The sequence below is a fragment of the Typopeltis vanoorti genome, chromosome 3, assembly GCF_054136105.1.
Source record: "Typopeltis vanoorti isolate ZY-2024b chromosome 3, IOZ_Tvanoo_1.0, whole genome shotgun sequence".
Classification (NCBI taxonomy): Eukaryota; Metazoa; Arthropoda; class Arachnida; order Uropygi; family Thelyphonidae; genus Typopeltis; species Typopeltis vanoorti.
The window spans coordinates 50,656,911-50,674,818 of NC_143551.1; the positions used below are offsets into that span (position 1 = coordinate 50,656,911).

The 17,908-nt window shown below is 36.2% G+C and overlaps 1 protein-coding gene across 1 annotated transcript in view; it reads right to left on the reverse strand.

The window, feature by feature from the left end:
- Nucleotides 1-17,908, reverse strand: part of LOC150108119 (dystrobrevin beta-like) — a 262,083-nt gene that overhangs the window by 169,556 nt on the left and 74,619 nt on the right. The window contains 1 exon segment of the mRNA XM_090415602.1: nucleotides 7,689-7,797. Coding sequence (XP_090271728.1) covers nucleotides 7,689-7,797 — 109 coding nt within the window.

Sequence of the window (17,908 nt, forward strand, 5' to 3'; positions counted from 1 at the left end):
CTAATTTTGACAGTAATTTTCTGATCTCTTTCTGGCAAAAGGGATATAGTGGGCATTGTATATGTTGGACATCTGGAATGATTGTATGCGAGGCCAGGAGATTGGCTTTTTCTGTAGGTGATGATGCAATAGAGTCAACTGGGTATGATAGAGGTGGGAATAGTGATGGGAAGAGGATGACCGATTGCTTTGGCGAGAGACCAAAAGGTTCGGCTGCCGTTTGGACAAGCTGCTAATTTCTTGCTTTTTGCTCTTTCGAACTCTGTTTTGGAAGCATTGATTGTTTTTTTTTGCATCTATTTTTGGTTTGAGTATCAACTCTAAAGAAAGATGGAGTTCTTGATTCGAGCCAGTAATGGTATGTTTGGTTTATCATTTGTACAGCCTTGGTGAATCTTTGGGAGAACCAGAGTTTAGTTAGGAAATGGCAGTTCAGAGTGGTTTGAGGAATATGTTTCTATGCCAGTGAGGATTACTTTCGTGATAAGTGCACATGTTTGGGTTGGAAGGCCAGAAGCAATAGTCCACCCATGGGAATGAGGCATAGAAGTTGCGGAGGCTATCCCAGTCTGCACTGTTATAATGCCAAACTACTCTTGTATAAGAGTGGCTGTGTAAGCGTTGTTCAAAGGGGGGGGAGGAGATGAACACTAGATTGTGGTCAGAATTACCTAGTGGCTCCACTACATTCACTGTATTTGGAAGGGTCATTGGTGAGGAAGAGATCTAGGGTGTTTGGGGAGTGATTCGGGTTATCTGGTATTCTGGTTGGCCTCTGAACAAGTTGTGTAAGGTGTCATTAGTGATGGCAAATGTTTCAGCATCTCTGCCTGCAAGATTTGTACAGCTGGAGGAGGAAAGCTAGTTAGTGTTGTGGACATTAAAATCTCCTAGAAAGATGATTTTGCTGTTGGGAAAGTGGTACTGGAGAAAACCATTTCAAGGAGAGGAAATTAAAGAGCTCAGAGTGGTTGGTTGCATTAGGGGAGCAATAGAGACAGCAAATGAATTTGAATGAGTGTGGAAGGGATATTTTCAACCAAAGAAGGTGAAAGTTGGGTTTGGTTTATAGTTTCTTTGGCACAAAAACAAGAAAGGTTATACTGTGCCATAGTAAAGGTTACAGAGATATATAGGCAGTTAAAAAAAATTGAAAACAATATGCATGTACAAAAATTAAGTTACACAATGCGGCATCTACATAAAAACAGAATTACTGCAGAGAGCACGGCAACATACGAAGTCAAAAGTTACAGCAGTACATAAATAGGTCCACAATACAAGTTAATAAACAAAATGCATCTACAAAAACCAAGACAAGGAATGCAGTATCTAGATATAGATAAAATTACAACAAATGTTATTACAGCAGTGCATAAATGGAGAAAAAGGAATTATTATACAATATGCATGCATAAAAATTAAGTTTAGCAATGTGATATCTACATATAAACAAAATTACTACATGGTTACACAAATATACGAGGTGTCCTACAGCAATATATAATTAGTCAAAAAATAAACTAGTAAATAATATATATGCACAAAAATTAAGTTAAGCAATGGTGTCTACATATAAACAAAATTACTGCAGAGGTCACAGCAACACACAAGGTCAAAAGTTACAGCAGTACATAAATAGTCAAAAAGGAATTATTATAGGTATTATTTCTGGGAAAGTTGGGCGATTATAGGTTGGGTGCTCTCTGGCATGGTTTGTGAGAGTGGATGTATGCACAGATGCCACTCTTGAGTCGAAAGGAGTTAAAGAGTGTGTAGTTTGGAAGGCTGAGATTTGAGTTTCTGCCAGAAAGAGTAGGTGGGGTTTGGTAGACTGAAGATGGTAGTGGACACCATTAAGGTTGGAGTTTAGGCCACAGACATTGGTGAAGTGAATATGTAGAGAGTTCCATGAGGTATATGTTTGGCCACAAGAGTCTTGCATATTTCCTATGCAGTGCCTGACTACTAGTCTCTATGGTGGCTGCTATTGGCATCACTTGATTTTTGCACCAATTTAACTTGTACGCAGTCGATGATCCAACTGTTGTTTCCATTTTGACGTTTTTCTTCAAGTTGTCTTTGAAGCTGGTGTCCTTGTTCCCTCCAGGCAAATGTTATGTCTGGGTTGAGCACATATACATGATTGGAGCAAGTGTCTTTGAACATGTTGATTGCTGTTATTTTGATGCGCTTGTCGGCATGTTGTAAGTCACTCTTATGAGGTGTGGAAAGTTCGTTCCATCCTTTCTTTTATTTATGGGTCCAAAACGGTAGTACCTGACGACATTTTTAGAAACAATGTAGTATTCTTCTGCTAATTTGTCGATGTCTTCTTTTAGAGCTTTTCCATTTTCGTTTGGAAAGTTCAAAATAATGGTGTTGAATTTTTTGTTTTTGAACTCCATTCAGTTGGGCACAGTTGATGCAATTATGTCACGGAGTTCATTCGCAGACAAGTCACAGACTCATTTTGGAAGGACTCCCTGTTCATATGGTCTACCAAAAATTAATAAAGAAGTTTGTTCAATAAAACCCTTTGTGAATTGTATCGACTCATCCACATATATTCTAGTAGTAAGACTTATACGTTGGTTAGACATAACTGGTAATTAATTTACGGAATTAACAACGCATATGAAGTATTTAATTAAAGATAACTTTAATGAATCACTTCTATATTTCGGCAATGTCACATTGCCATCTTCAGGAACATAAAGATATGGTATGTGCACTAAGGAACTAGTGCACATACCATATCTTTATGTTCCTGAAGATGGCAATGTGACATTGCCGAAATATAGAAGTGATTCATTAAAGTTATCTTCAATTAAATACTTCATATGCGTTGTTAATTCCGTAAATTAATTACCAGTTATGTCTAACCAACGTATAAGTCTTACTACTAGAATCATGATCATCCACGGAGATGCAATCGCACGAAAGGCCCGTCAATACGGCAAATTGAGGTTGACGATATCGAGGCAAATAAATCGTCTGACGTTCCTAAAACGCTGCCGGGATAACAAAGTGATCCCCAACTGTGTCAAATTGAAGCACAGTTTCACTTCCGAGAAAGCTCTACGCATTTATAACCGCACTAGCTTCGCCCTGTTAAGAGAACAAATTACCGCGACGCGCGTTCTCCTTGCCGACGAAAACAAAACCTTACGGGCGCTAGAGGAAGAGCTTTCTAACACACTCGGCCTTGATCTATGGTCTATACTTCATGACATCTCATGCACATCGGCAAGAAAGGAATTCGAAAAAATATGTAGTCGGCACGTTAAAAAATACGAAAACCTGACAAAGACTTCTACTTCTGTACCCCAGCCACCACTTAACACAGTAATCAACCTCTCGTCGGCAGTTTTAAAGCCTGAAGCACTCACCGCACTTTCACGTGGTCACAATTTCGCCCTAGCTCCAAAAAGGATACCTGCTGAAGAAATCATGATCCAAATAGAGCGTGGAATTCGCAACCTGCCTAACCATATCACCAACAACGTGAGACTGGATGTAGTCGGTGTTCTCACTAAAGCCAAACCTCCGAAATCCAACTTATCCAAAAACGAATATACAGCCCTACAAGAATTAAAAAACAACAAAAAAATAGTAATCACCAAAGCTGATAAGGGAAGCGCCACTGTGGTACTCAATCAAAAAGACTACAAAGGTAAGCTAAATTCTTTAATACGAGACAGTACTACTTACCTCCCCATTGAATATAATCCGACCAACTCTCTGATTAGAACTATCCACAGACTCCTTAAGAAGGTCACTTCTTGGCCTGTGGAAGTCACCAACAAACTTAAACCTTATAACTCTAGACCCCCCCGATTATATGGACTCCCAAAAATACATAAACAAAATGTGCCATTGCGTCCCATAGTGGATGGCATTGATTCCCCCACATATAAATTAGCCAAACATTTAGCCAAAATGCTCACACACTACACTGGCAACACACCATCACACATAAAAAACTCAGCCCACTTTAAAGCCAATATAGAAAACCTCACACTCCAACACTGACATAATGGTCAGTTTTGACGTCTCCTCCCTATTCACTAATGTCCCACTCAAAGAAACCCTTGAGCTCATCCAAGCCAAGTTTCCTCCCGATATCTCAGCCCTATTTCAGTTCACAATGAACTCAGGCTATTTCGTTTGGCAAGGAAAGTTCTACAAACAGATAAAGGGGACAGCCATGGGTTCACCACTTTCCCCACCCTTGGCCAATTTCTTTATGGAGACATTTGAAGAGAAAGCCTTAAACTCCGCCCCACAAAAACCCACTATTTGGCTTCGTTATGTGGATGATGTGTTTGCTATTTGGCCACATGGCTCAGACACACTCCACTCCTTCCTAACACACTTAAACAACCAACATCCCAGAATCCAGTTCACCTTAGAAAAAGAGGAAAACAACACCCTCCCCTTCCTAGACACTTTAATCACCCGCCAGCTTGATGGATCTTTGGTTTTCTCTGTTTACAGAAAACCCACCCACACTGGCAGATACATTCACCAGCAATCCCACCCCCCCCCTCACAACAATATGGGGTGATAAAAACACTATATAACAGGGCAAAATTAATCTGCTCAGATGACAAGGCCCTGACTATGGAACTAAACCACATCCTCAACACTTTCTTAGCCAATGGCTATAACCCCAAAAAAATCCCAAAAATACTAAAACCTATAAACCACAACCCCCCTCCCCCCCTCCACAATAAAGACTACACCAAGTCTATCACTATCCCCTACATCTAGGGCACCTCTGAAAAAATAACTAATATCCTCAAAAAATATGACCTTACTTCCTGTTACAGACCATATAAAAAGTTGGCATCCCTTATCCGCTCTACCAAAGACCAACCACTTCCCCTAGACCTACCTGGTGTATACCAGGTCCCTTGCAGCTGCAAATTGTCCTACTTTGGCCAAACAGGCAGAACAACAAATATCAGGATTTCAGAACACCAAGACTACATCCGGTTTCACCAGTACAGCCGCTCTGGGTTGGCAGACCATGCCTTAGATACCCACCATAAAATTCGTTGGAAGAAAACAAAAATAATCCATCGCAGCAAGTTTAAATATGAAAGATTATTCAAAGAATCTTCAGCAGCTCTAAAAAACGTTCCTAACCTCAACAAATTTGGGTGCATGAAACTGCCCCAAATTTGGGAGACTTTCATTATGAGAACTTCAGCCCAACTGCCAAGACTACCAAATTAGCCCGCAAGAGGGCACCATTAGGACTTTAGGAACAAAATTAGTTTCTTACTTTCTTCCTCATTTGCTTTGTTAGTTCCTTAGTGCACATACCATATCTTTATGTTCCTGAAGATGGCAATGTGACATTGCCGAAATATAGAAGTGATTCATTAAAGTTATCTTTAATTAAATACTTCATATGCGTTGTTAATTCCGTAAATTAATTACCAGTTTCATCCACATATAGAATAACTAAGGTTCTCTCACATTTCTTAACTGCCCATATTGAACAATCCAGATCATTCATCAAGTATTCCTGATATTTTGATTTTGAAAAAAATAAAAATTTGATTATCCTTGATTTTGAAAAAAATTAAGGATATTCAAATACAAGAGTCCGATATGTTACTTTGATATTGTTTTCTCTATTTGCTAACATTTCATTATCTGAGTTCATTATTTGATATATCAGTTTACTATATATCAAATAATGATATCAAAGATTTTTGAAACGATTATATAATCAGGAGATATTTCAGCTGGAAAAACAAGATTTATAAACAGATTGAGGGCAGAGCTATGGGTAGCCCTCTGTCTCCACCTTTAGCAAACTATTTTTTGAACCATTTGCAAGATGCCTTGTTCTCACTCATTCATCCCTAACCCTCTCTGGTTTCATTATGTTGATGATATTTTTGCTGTTTGGCTTCATTCCAAAAATAAACTTACCACCTTCCTATATTAGATCAATAGCCTTCATCCATGCATTTAATTCACAATGGAAAAAGAAAATGCTGGTAGCTTACCATTCTTGGATATCCTTCTTACTCGCACAGCCTCCGGTACTTGGTCAATCAGTGTTTATCAGAAATATATCTTTACTGGTAGATACATTCATCAAAAGTCTGCTCATCTCACCTCCCAAAAAATTGGTGTTATCGTGTCATTAATTAATACATCAAATAACATGTGCTCCTCTCCCTCAAGCTTACAACAAAAACTTCTCAGTATCAAATCTTTAATGGAATTAAATGGTTACAATCCTCATCAAATCCTACAGATAACTGACTCCTATGTTCCAACACCTAAAGATTCTTCGATGGACCACAGCATTCCAATCCCTGGTAGAATTTTGAAGAAGTATTACCATAATCCTACAAATTTACCTATCAACAAAATTTCTTATCTGTTACCATCTATAAAATACAAACCGTCACCTCTCTTTCTCTCTTTAGCTGGTGTTTACCAGATCCCTTGTGAATGTAATTTGCCATGCTAATTCTGCAGTCATTCTGCAGAAAAAAGAATTAATGAACATCAGTATTACATTGAATACATGAAACCTTAAAAGTTTGGTCTGGCATAGATTTATTGTTTCATGTACCTTGTACTCTCATTCTTTTATTTGCTTGTTGTTTCCACACACTGATGATGTACCATTATTCAGTTATTTTCTGTATGAAATATTTGTACTTTCATTAACGCTTATTACTGTGGCTATCGTATAATTTTGTTGTTTTATAAATAACAATAGCTTTATAGTTCAGAATATTACATACTCTGATTTGTTATATAATATATGCATTAAGGTATATGCATTTAGCGGCTCCGTAGCGCAATTGGAAGAACGACGGTACATTGCGCCATTCGATTCTTGTCATGACGAGAGGAATCTTTATATGGACTTTTTCAATTGAAGGTGAGTTAGCCGATTTCATACAGAGGTAGCAGGGTTTTTCTCCCAGAAACTCAGGTTTTTCATCCTGCATACAGACAAATCAGCCCTTCAGAACACACGCAATTTACAGAAAAAAAAAAATACTAACTGTGGTGGTGGGCAGTAGATGGCGCTGATGTAGATGATTGGTAGTAGAGGATCGGTGTAGTGGTGGAGACGGAGAGTTGTACAATAGGTGTCCTCCCACGATGAGTCCCCGGACTCCTTGGAGGTGTCACGAATAATAATAATAAAAGGTAGCTTAAGTTCCAATGCAGGCACAATATTATTTACTATTAATTAGATCTTAAACTGAGAGATCTGTAAGGTTAGACAACAGACAGACCTGCAATGAGTCTTCGGACTCCTTGGAGGTGTCACGAATAATAATAATAAAAGGTAGCTTAAGTTCCAATGCAAGCACAATATTATTTACTATTAATTAGATCTTAAACTGAGAGATCTGTAAGGTTAGGCAACAGTATGAGAGACAGATCAATAATAAAATGTAGCTAAAATCAAGGCATTTGGTAACATTCATATATGATCTATCTCAGCCCTGTCAAGGTCAGATAATAGGTGAATTATATTGAACTTTGAAGTGTTCTTAGCATCAGTAATTGATTACTAGTAAAAATTTATAATAAACAATTAAATATCTGAAATGGTTACATTTATGTGTTACTTCAAATAGAAATGTTCAATCTCACATAATCCTAATTTAGCCAACCGAAAAGTTGTTAATTACCATTTTCTGTACATGCTAGTCTGTGAAGAAGAGGAAGCCAGACAAGACAAGATGGCACAGGATCCGAAAGTAATGTGTCTAGGAAGTCATTCACAGTCACTTTCTCTTGCTTAAAATAAAATAAAAATAACCATCTTTTAATTGTATTTTAACTCAAAAATATTCATTGTACTGCATATAACAAGAAACAACACAAGTATGACAATTGATATGGTAATATGTATCAGAGACAAACGATTTTTTTCAGGAAATAGGTAAGCCTATTTTCCTCCCCCAAAAAGTGGGTCTCATATTGTTGTGTTGTTTTAATGTGGAGGTATATTACAAGATATTCTAAATGAAATTCATCTTAATTATTTTTGAAACTTTATATATAAAAATTATTCACCTGATATCCCGAATCTCACAGTTAAATACTGACAAAATGCTAGAAAGTAACAATAACTTAATGCAATATTTTCTATTGATAATATTATTAATCCATTATTCACACAAAAAGTGAAAGGGCCCTCCCTTTCAATTTTTTATGCAGAATGTGTGGTCATTATATTATAAAATTAACATCTTAAAATGCACATTTACCTTTAAAAACAACTAACGTTTAACCTCTAATTTGCAGAACTACTGCTGAAGTTCAGAAATCACATGGAAAAGCAAACATCTATTGAAATTTAACACAAGTTGCAAATAGTGATATAAATCTTCAACATATGGATCTTTATTGAAGGATGGATGACATATTAACAAAATTGTAAATCACGCCTGAAACCAGTGATGTTCGACAAACTTAGTTACTCGTGTTGTGTTTATGTATATGATCCGCTGTTAATGCTAATTTGCTTAAGAGCTGGTATAATACACTTCAGCTGTTTAAAGAAACATTCATCCATTACAAAATCACACCAATGATAAATTTTGCACACCACAACCACTTGAATGACTTCTTTAAATGGCTGTACATCTATAAATTTGAATATTGATCTGTTCCAGTCAACCATTAAGAAATTGTGTGTAGTTGAATGTTTCTTTTACAGTTATATATATGTGAAAACATTATAGTCTGTGATGGTGAAAGCAGCATCAAAGAAGTAAAAGTGAGTGAGAAAGGCAACATGAAAAGAAAAAAGAAAAGAATAGTAGAGCTTGGTACATTGGAAATTTCAAGGCTCTGATGAGCAGTAGTTCATCAAATCATTTGTTCTGACAAACACAGTCAAAAGTCATATCATCCACTCATTCAACTTGTTTCTTTTCCTGCTTTTTTGCTAAGCACTTTCTAGTCTATTTCCATGTGATGTGAAAGATTCAGCGAATAAGCTGTAATAAAAGAAAAAGTATTATGCAGTATGTTGATGTATGGGATGATTTTGATGGTCAAAAGGATTTGTTTGCAAGAAAGATTACACTTCAATGGGTTTGGTGTTAGATGCTTAGAGAAACTGTTGTTCAGTGAAGGTCAGAGAATGTGAACAGTCAGGGAAGTTAGATATACCAGGGTACTATTGCAAATACATGCATTGAACTAAGAGTTTGAAACTGAGAGTGCAATAAAACAGAGAACAGGAACAATAGAGATAACTTCAGCAATAGTGGAACTAGTTGTCAAGAAAGAAAAGTAAAAACTAGGGAAATATGGTTGGGTGGGATTTTTAATTAAGGAATCAACTTTAGCTTTCTATTTGAATATCATATTTCAAGGATTATCTGGATACTTATCAGTCTGGTGGTCAGCTATCCATACATATCCACCAATGCCAGAAGCATGGAATAAAAGCAAGGAATTCTTAGCACTGATAGATGCAGTGAGACCAAAATGGGTTAGATCTGGCTAAAAAAAATAGTATATTCTTACAAGAACAGTATATGACAGACTGTGTATTTAGACAAGAAAAGAAGCATTGGGAATAGTAGTAATGATTGAAATGGAATTGAATTCAGCCAGAGTAGAAATCTCTAATGGTGTTGTGGTATGAGTAAGTAATATAAGTATGAGCAGTTCGAGGTTGTTTGATATGAAGCAGAGTTTAACAGGACAAAATACACAATTGGATACTGCTACAGATTAGGATCATACGAAAAGAACAGTGAACTGTACAGAATATAAAGCTTATGAATACAAGGAGAGGGGGGGGGGTAGTGTTATGGGTAATTTAATTATGGAGATATACAGAGCCGGTGCTAGGGTCTTTGCCGCCCGCATGTAATGTCTATCTAAGTGCCCCTGTAACGATCCGGGCGCGTGTGGTTCTTTTACGATAATAAAAATTTAAATTATTTGAAATTTCTTAAATAAATTTTAACAGAACAGCCACACATTGGTTCTCTAAATGTAACAAATCGGGGGTGTTGACGAGGCAGTATAATCATTAAAAACCCATATATTCAAAAAATTCTCAAAAGTTAAAGCAAATTTTGATAAAGCCACTTCACCTTAATCGTTGAATATATAATAATACAGGGATTTTAGCCTTCTCACCGACCCGAATCGCTAACAAAATTAAAATGAATTTTAATTCAAGTTAAAATTTATTTGAACTAAAGTTAAAAAAATTCTTGCATTTTACAAGTTACTAAATTCTTAGTAACTTGTAAAAATTTTTTAATAATTTTTATAAGTGGAACTATCTTTTAGGAAAATAAAAGGAACTCAAGACAGATGAGAAAATAAGAAAATAATTCAGAAATAATTAGAACATTTAATATAAGTATTCAAAAAATAACATCTTTACAGAATAACAGAAAATAAATTAAATTACATAAATATACTTGAAATTTTTTTTAATTAAAATTTTAGGGTTTTTGATTTCATATTCATAAAATTAGAAATAATAGTCTTAACGTCGAATTCCGCATATATCATATTCAATAGCTCTTAATGCCAAACTAACAAGCCATTTTTTGTGACATACTTGTTCTTAAGTAGGTTTTAATCAATTTCAACTTGGTAAAGGAACGTTCATTGCTCGCTACACTAACAGGTAAGGTTAATAGTATACTTAAAGCAATTGAAAAGTTAGGGAAAGATAAATTATTGGACACAATAAAATTAAGAATATCGAAAGGGTTTTGAATATTTAAATTATAGTTCCGAAAAATATCCCAGAAAGCACATAACTCATCATATAGTTCTATTGCATTTACGTCTTTATTGTCGGCATCCATCAAGAGAATCTCTAAATCATCACAATTTTTTCGTAAATCTTCATTATCAATTTGTAGTAATCTATACAAGAAATTGAAATTATCATATGTTTTTAGTTGTTCAAAACATTCAATTAATGAACACATTGCAACGTCTAGAGGTGTATAAAACACATTCACTCTAAATTTATCTTCTGGTGATTGTGGCGTTTCGTCATGATGCTCGTAGTCAAATTGTCATGTCTTCTTTCATCGTCGAACTTCCATACCAGTTTTAAATTCTTGTTCTCCATCCACCTCTTCACTCAGTTCTTTTGCCGTTTTAGAACTTCTTTAAAATTTGTATCTGATTGATATTTTTAAGTTTTCGATAAATTCTAAAGCAAGCGTAATGTTCATATTTTTGTCTTGAAACATTTTACTGACAGGGTTTATTCTGTTAAGTAAATCATGCCCAGTTAAAAGAGAGCAAATAAATTTGTAGTCCTTTATTTTAGCACATAATGTTTATGCTTCATGCTGAGTTTCTTTATTAAAATTTTCAAAAAGTGCATCGTAAAGTTCTCCTAACTGATATCGTAGAGGGCGGATTGCATTAATTTTACTTTCCCATCGTATTTTTGATGGCTGTTTCAATGTTAAAATTTTTACGAACTTTAAAAGGATTGCGCAATGTTCGTAAGAGAATGAAAAGAAATTGTATATTTCTTGAATAATTGCAAAGAAACTAATTGTATCTGCATATACTTTGGCTGTATCGTTAATGATAAAATTTAGAGTATGAGTAGCACATGGCACGTAAAAAGCTCGAGGATTTTTGTTCAAAAGCAAATTTTGGAGCCCATATTTTTTTCTCTATCGTATTTACTGCGTTGTCATACCCTTGACCTTGCATGTCTTCAATGGGGATGTTCCATTTTTTTAGTTGTTCAATTATTGTTGCACATAAACCACGTCCTGTGGAATCTGATATATCTGCAAACCTAAAAAGTTTTCGCTGATCTTGACAATTCCATTGTCACAGGAAACAAAGCGAATAATAATGGTAATTTGTTCTGTTTTACTTACATCAGGTGTGCAGTCTAAAATTATGGAATAATATTTAGATTTTCGAATTGATAATAAAATTGTATCCCTGACTGCGTTTCTTAAAGTTTCCAATATTTCATTTTGTCTGTCTTTACTCCAATAGTGTACTCTATTATTTCGATGTAGGGCCCTTTCAATATGATTTTTCCGTAACGGGATCAAACTTCGCAAACAGTTCGACTAATTTTAAAAAATTGCCGTTATTCCTTTCATATAATTTATCAGATGATCCGTGAAAAGCTAAATTTTGGCTAGCAAGGAATTTTATAATTTCAATCAAGCGTTCTAAAACACCCGTACAATGTTTCTCTTCCATTTCATATATGCTTTGAGGCTGCCAATCAATAGTAGTTTTGTTTTTTAAATTATTATCAAGTTTCCTTCCATTTTAAGAAATTTTTCATGCGAGTTAAACTAGTCTCATGTCTATGCAAAGTTGTACTTACATTTCTCCAATCGTTATAATCTTCTACAAAACTACTTGATTCAGTAGGTGCAAAAAGTTTGTAACAAAAGCAAAAAACAGAATTTAAAGTTTCGGAATAAATGAGCCATGTTCTTCGCACAAGCTCCCCATTTTCCATTTTTCTATTATAATACATGTCGCCAAATTTACGACCATATGTATCTCTGGGATATATTATATTTTTCTTTTGAACAGGCCCCATTTCAATTAAAACAACTCGTAACTTTTCATCAATATTTCACCATTCACCTGGATATTCTAATTTACAGACTAGCAATGTGTTAATTTCGTGGTCAACTACAGCTAAATCTTCTCCTAACTGTTTTTCACTTAAATCATGCGTCTTGTTATCTTGTTCATAGTTGCAATAGTACTTTGATGCAAACTGGATGATGTGCACGGTTCTTCAACTCTGATTTCTGATGTATCGAGTCGGTTACAATCTGCATCAGAATATTTTGATATTTTAACAAATTTATTAAGACCCAGTTTGCTTCTTTCGCAGCATGTCACTTATGATTTTGTGCACCGGATAACTTTTTTTTAAATTTTTGATTCCATTTCTATTTTATACCCACAAGAAATTATTACACAACACAACACAGAGACAAAATAATAGTCCGCACTGTGCTATATATGGAATTAACTAGCAACAAATATTTTGTAAGAAAATTCGTTTCTGCACATAAAAACCATTCACCATTTCACTTTAGCTAGACTGCAGTAGACACAACATTCTCTATGCAAGCATTTAGCCTGCTCTCGCTGCAAAATTGTAAACAGCCGGCTGATCAAAGAGGCGGCAATATACAATTTTTCTTAATTTTTATTCGGTGTATCCGGCCTTATTTATTTTAATATTGATCATTCTAAGAATTTTTTGTTTTTATGATAAAATTTTTTTTCATAAAAATGAACATATGAACGGTGCCCCCTTCGTAGTGGCACCCGCATGCCCGCTTCCGCCGGCCCTGGAGATATACGCTAGAAGAAAGCATGCAAGATGACAGAAAATAATGCAAGAGGATGGAAGGAGAACTGATTATTAAGGGATAATTAACTTCAGAAGTGCATCATGAAAGAAAAATAAAACTAGTAACAGCATCTGAAAACCTGTCTATAAATGAGGTGATGTTTATGCCTTTAATTACTGAGTGTGGATGCTGCAGTTTTGAACTTGGGAGATAACAATGCATATGAAAGCTTTGACTAAGGAATGTGTGGAACCATAAAGAAAGTAATTATCATAAAATGAGAACATTAATTAACTTAAGAAGTGCATGATGAAAGAAAAATGGAACTAGTAACAGCATCTGAAAAGCTGTCTATAAATGAGGTGACTTATGCCTTTAACTGAGTTCATACAGTTTTGAACTTGGGACAATGAATTTTGACTTTGAACAATGTATATGAAAGCTTTGACTAAGAACTGTATGGAACCATAAAGAAAATAATTATCATAAAATGATAGGAACAAACGGAGAAGCAGCATGAACAGTGTATGCGAATCAGTCAAGGAGGGAAGCCATATCTAACTGCAGTCCCAAGATTTATGAAAATAAAAATCACATGGGAGTTAAATAGATGAATAATGCTTTAAAACAAGAGCTGAACACAAAAAAAGAGAGAATGTGTTGTTTCTGTATCTTGAAAAGAGCAATAAGGAACAGTATAAAGAGCAGTAAGGAGAGGAGCAGCAATGGTGAGGAAGGCAAAATTAGTTTATGAAAAAAACAAGCCAAAGGATATCCAAGATAATCCAAGATCACTATATAGCAAGTAAAAGGAAGTCTGATAATCATAGAAGAATTAACTTTACTCTCTAGATGCTGAAGAGAAAATGGATGAAAGAACAATGGAAGACGAGTTAGAGGTTTTAAAAATGCAGCAAGAGCTTGATTTGTATCTAGAAGTTATAATGGAAAGGATATCAGCACTAGAGCTGAAGGAATATGCACAAGAGTTAATGGTGCCTCTCACCTTGATGTTTAACTTGAATCTCAACACATGCATGAAGAGAATAATATAATTCCATTACAAGGACAAACTACGATTGATGCAGCAAATTATTGACCAATCAGTATCCCCAATGTAGTCATCTAGGTACTGGAGAGGATGGTTAGGAACTGCATTATAGATGGGTAGACAGCATAAGGATCCTCAAAAGAGGAGAGCATAGTTTTGCTAAAGGTACAATAACATTCTGCAACACAAATTAATGGGAAAACCACAACAGTTCTGGATAACGACAAGACATTTGACAGCATCTTACACTGGAGATTATTATTATTATACAGTATCTCCATGGAGTACGAAACACTCAACTAATTCTGGCAATCCATTCCACTCATCCACAACTCTCTACATAAAATGTCTAGTCAGTACACCCTTACTAACCACACTTTTACACAACTTCCTAGTTCTCTGACTATTTATCATACATTGAAAAATTTCCTTTGCATCAATTTTATAAATCCCCTTTAATACCATCATCATCAAATTCCTGATATGTAACCTCAAGGAATTACGGGATATGATAGTACTGCATGAAAAACATACACCATTACTAACTTCCTATCTACAATTTTCCTCCAAATCAGTCTGTTACTTGTCAAGACTTCAACATTATCATATCTTATATTTCTATCGTCTAAGGCACTTTTTACTGTATCAATCCACCTATATCTTGGTCTTCCTCTGGGTCTTTTTCCTGCCAACCTGGCAAAGAACACTTGTTTTGCTAATCTTTTCCCTCCCATTCTGTTTAAGTGACCATACCACCTGAGATTAGCTCTGCTAACACATTCATGGATAACAATATTAAGTTCTTTCCTAATAGCCTCATTTTTAATATAATATTGCTACTGATGACATCTGTTCAATCCCTCTAATCAGGACTCTCATATCTGTGGTCTGTGGTCTCTAGTCAAGTGTTTTATTTCTAACCCAGTCCTCAGATCCATAAGTTAAAATTGGTTTGAACACCGTCTTGTATGCACTAATTTAGTGTTTTGACTAATTTCTCTCTTATTCCAAATAAATTTATTCAGTTGACTTCCTACCATACCAGATTTATTGATTCTGTTTTTCTGTTTATCTATTTCCATATTTAATTTACTATCTTCACTAAAAATCCTGCCAAAGTAGCTGAAATGTTTTACTTGTTCTATAGGTTCTCCATTCACAATGCAGTTAATATTTTCAATGCTTCTGCCTATTTTCATTGTCTTTGTTTTGTTATAGCTGACCTTCATACCAAATCTCTTACAAGAGTTATTCAATTCAAGGAATCTTGCAGACTTGTAGCAGATTTATTTAGAAGTATAACATCATCTACATAGAGTACAGAGCTGAGATTAACATCTCCAATTTTGATATCAGGTTTAATACCACTTTACTTCATAATGTGATCCATATACAGGGGGTCTTCAACCTACGTCGTCCTCGACATGCATCATTTCGACTTTACGGCGGTAATCCCATAGATTATTTAAAAAATAAATTTTGACTTGAAGCAGCGTGACGTAAAATTCAAACGTCGCAGGCGAACTTGTTTGTGAGCACGCAGAAGAATACACCGTTACGTGTATTTTTTGTTTGGGAGAGGTGGCGTCACTTGGGTCCCAGTACACTCTTTGGGTACTGCGTGCTTTGTTTACATCTGCTCTCTCACTTTTGTGTTTGTGTTTTATTGTGACTTTATACCCTTCAATATCGCTCCCAAACGTAAAGCAGACTCTTCCGATGGAGTGTGTCGAAGTAAAGGAAAGCCATTACATTAGAAGTGAAATTAGACATTATTAAAAGGGCAAAAAAGGGAGAAATGGCAAACGATCATAGGCCACCCATTGAACTTAAGTTGTACCACAGTCCGGGACTATTATCAAGTATAAAGTTCGCGTCCTTGAACACATGAAAGGATTGGCACCCATGAAACTGACTGTGATTATGAAAAAACATAGTAGGCTCATGATTGAAATGGAAAGGCTTTTTGTTCTTTGGCTGGAAGACCAGCATCAACACCGTATCCCAATTAGCCTCATGTTAATTCAAGAAAAGGCGAAAAGATTGTTTGAGGCATTCAAAAGTGAAAGGAAGGAAATGAGTGCAGGTGAAGAGTTCAATGCTAGTAAAGGTTGGTTTATGCGGTTCAAGGCTCAAGGCAATTTAAATAACCTTAAAGTGCAAGGTGAAGCTGTTAGTGGTGATGATAAAGCAGCTGGTGAGTTTCCTGAGGCGTTGGCTGAGATAATAAGGGAGGGGGGCTACAGTGCTCAACAAGGGTTTAATGTGGACGAGACAGGCCTATTTTGGAAACGTATGCCTAATTGTACCTATAACGCCAATGAGGAGAAGGCAGCACCAGGCTATAAAGCTGGTAAGGAGAGACTGACTTTGCTTCTTGGGTTTAATGCTGCTGGAGACTTAAAACTGTAGCCCCTGTTGGTCTATCAGGCTGAAAATCCAAGGGAACTAAAGGGCATTTGGAAGGGTCAACTGTCTGTCATCTGGAGGTCCAAATAGAAGGCATGGGTGACACTTCAAATCTTCAAGGACTGGTTTACCAACCATTTTGTGCCAGAAGTTCAGAGGTACTGTACAGCCAAGAGTCTGCCCTTTAAGGCATTGTTAGCGCTAGACAATGCCCCTGGTCACCCTGCCCACTTGGATTACTTTCACACTAAAGTTAAGGTGGTTTACCTTCCACCAAACACCACAGCCCTTTTGCAGCCTATGGATCAGGGTGTTATTGCTTCCTTTAAGGCCTACTACCTCCACAGGACATTTGCTATGGCTTTCAAGGCAACTGAAAAAAAGACCGGAACTTAACCCTCAAAGACTTTTGGAAATTGTATAGCATTTATAATGCCATACAAAACATTGAGCACGCTTGGGATGAAGTGAAGCAGACAAATTTGAATGGCATGTGGAAAAAACTGTGTCTCCAGTTTGTGAATGATTTCCATGGCTATGAGGAGACAGTTGAGGCTGTCACAGAGAAGGTTGTTGCCCTGGGGAAGCAGATGAATTTGGAAGTGGAGGCCAAAGATGTCACAGAGCTTCTGGCATCTCATGTGGAGGAGTTGTCAGCAGAAGACCTCATTCAGTTAGAGAAGCAGCTGATTGTGGAGGAGGAAAAGGTTCCAACCCCTGAACCCAGGAGATTCACCACCAAGGGCTTGGCAGAAGGTTTTGCCCTCATTGAGGATGGGCTGGCCAAGTTTAAGGCTGAGGATCCCAACACTGCTAGGTACACAAGGGTCTTCCGAGAGGTTATGGATTGCCTGCAGTGTTATAGGGAGATATACAAGGAGAAGAGGATGGTATCATTCCAGACTAGTCTGGAATGTTTTTTCATGAAGGTAGACAGGCCTGCAGCAGGTGCTGGTACCTCAACTGTCTCTTCAACCACAGGATAAAAGGTAAAGAATTGTTTTCATTTTTTTTTTTTTTTTTAATCGCCTGTACAGAATGTACAGTTCCATTTGTCACTTTGGGGATTGTTCTCATTTTTATGTTTTTT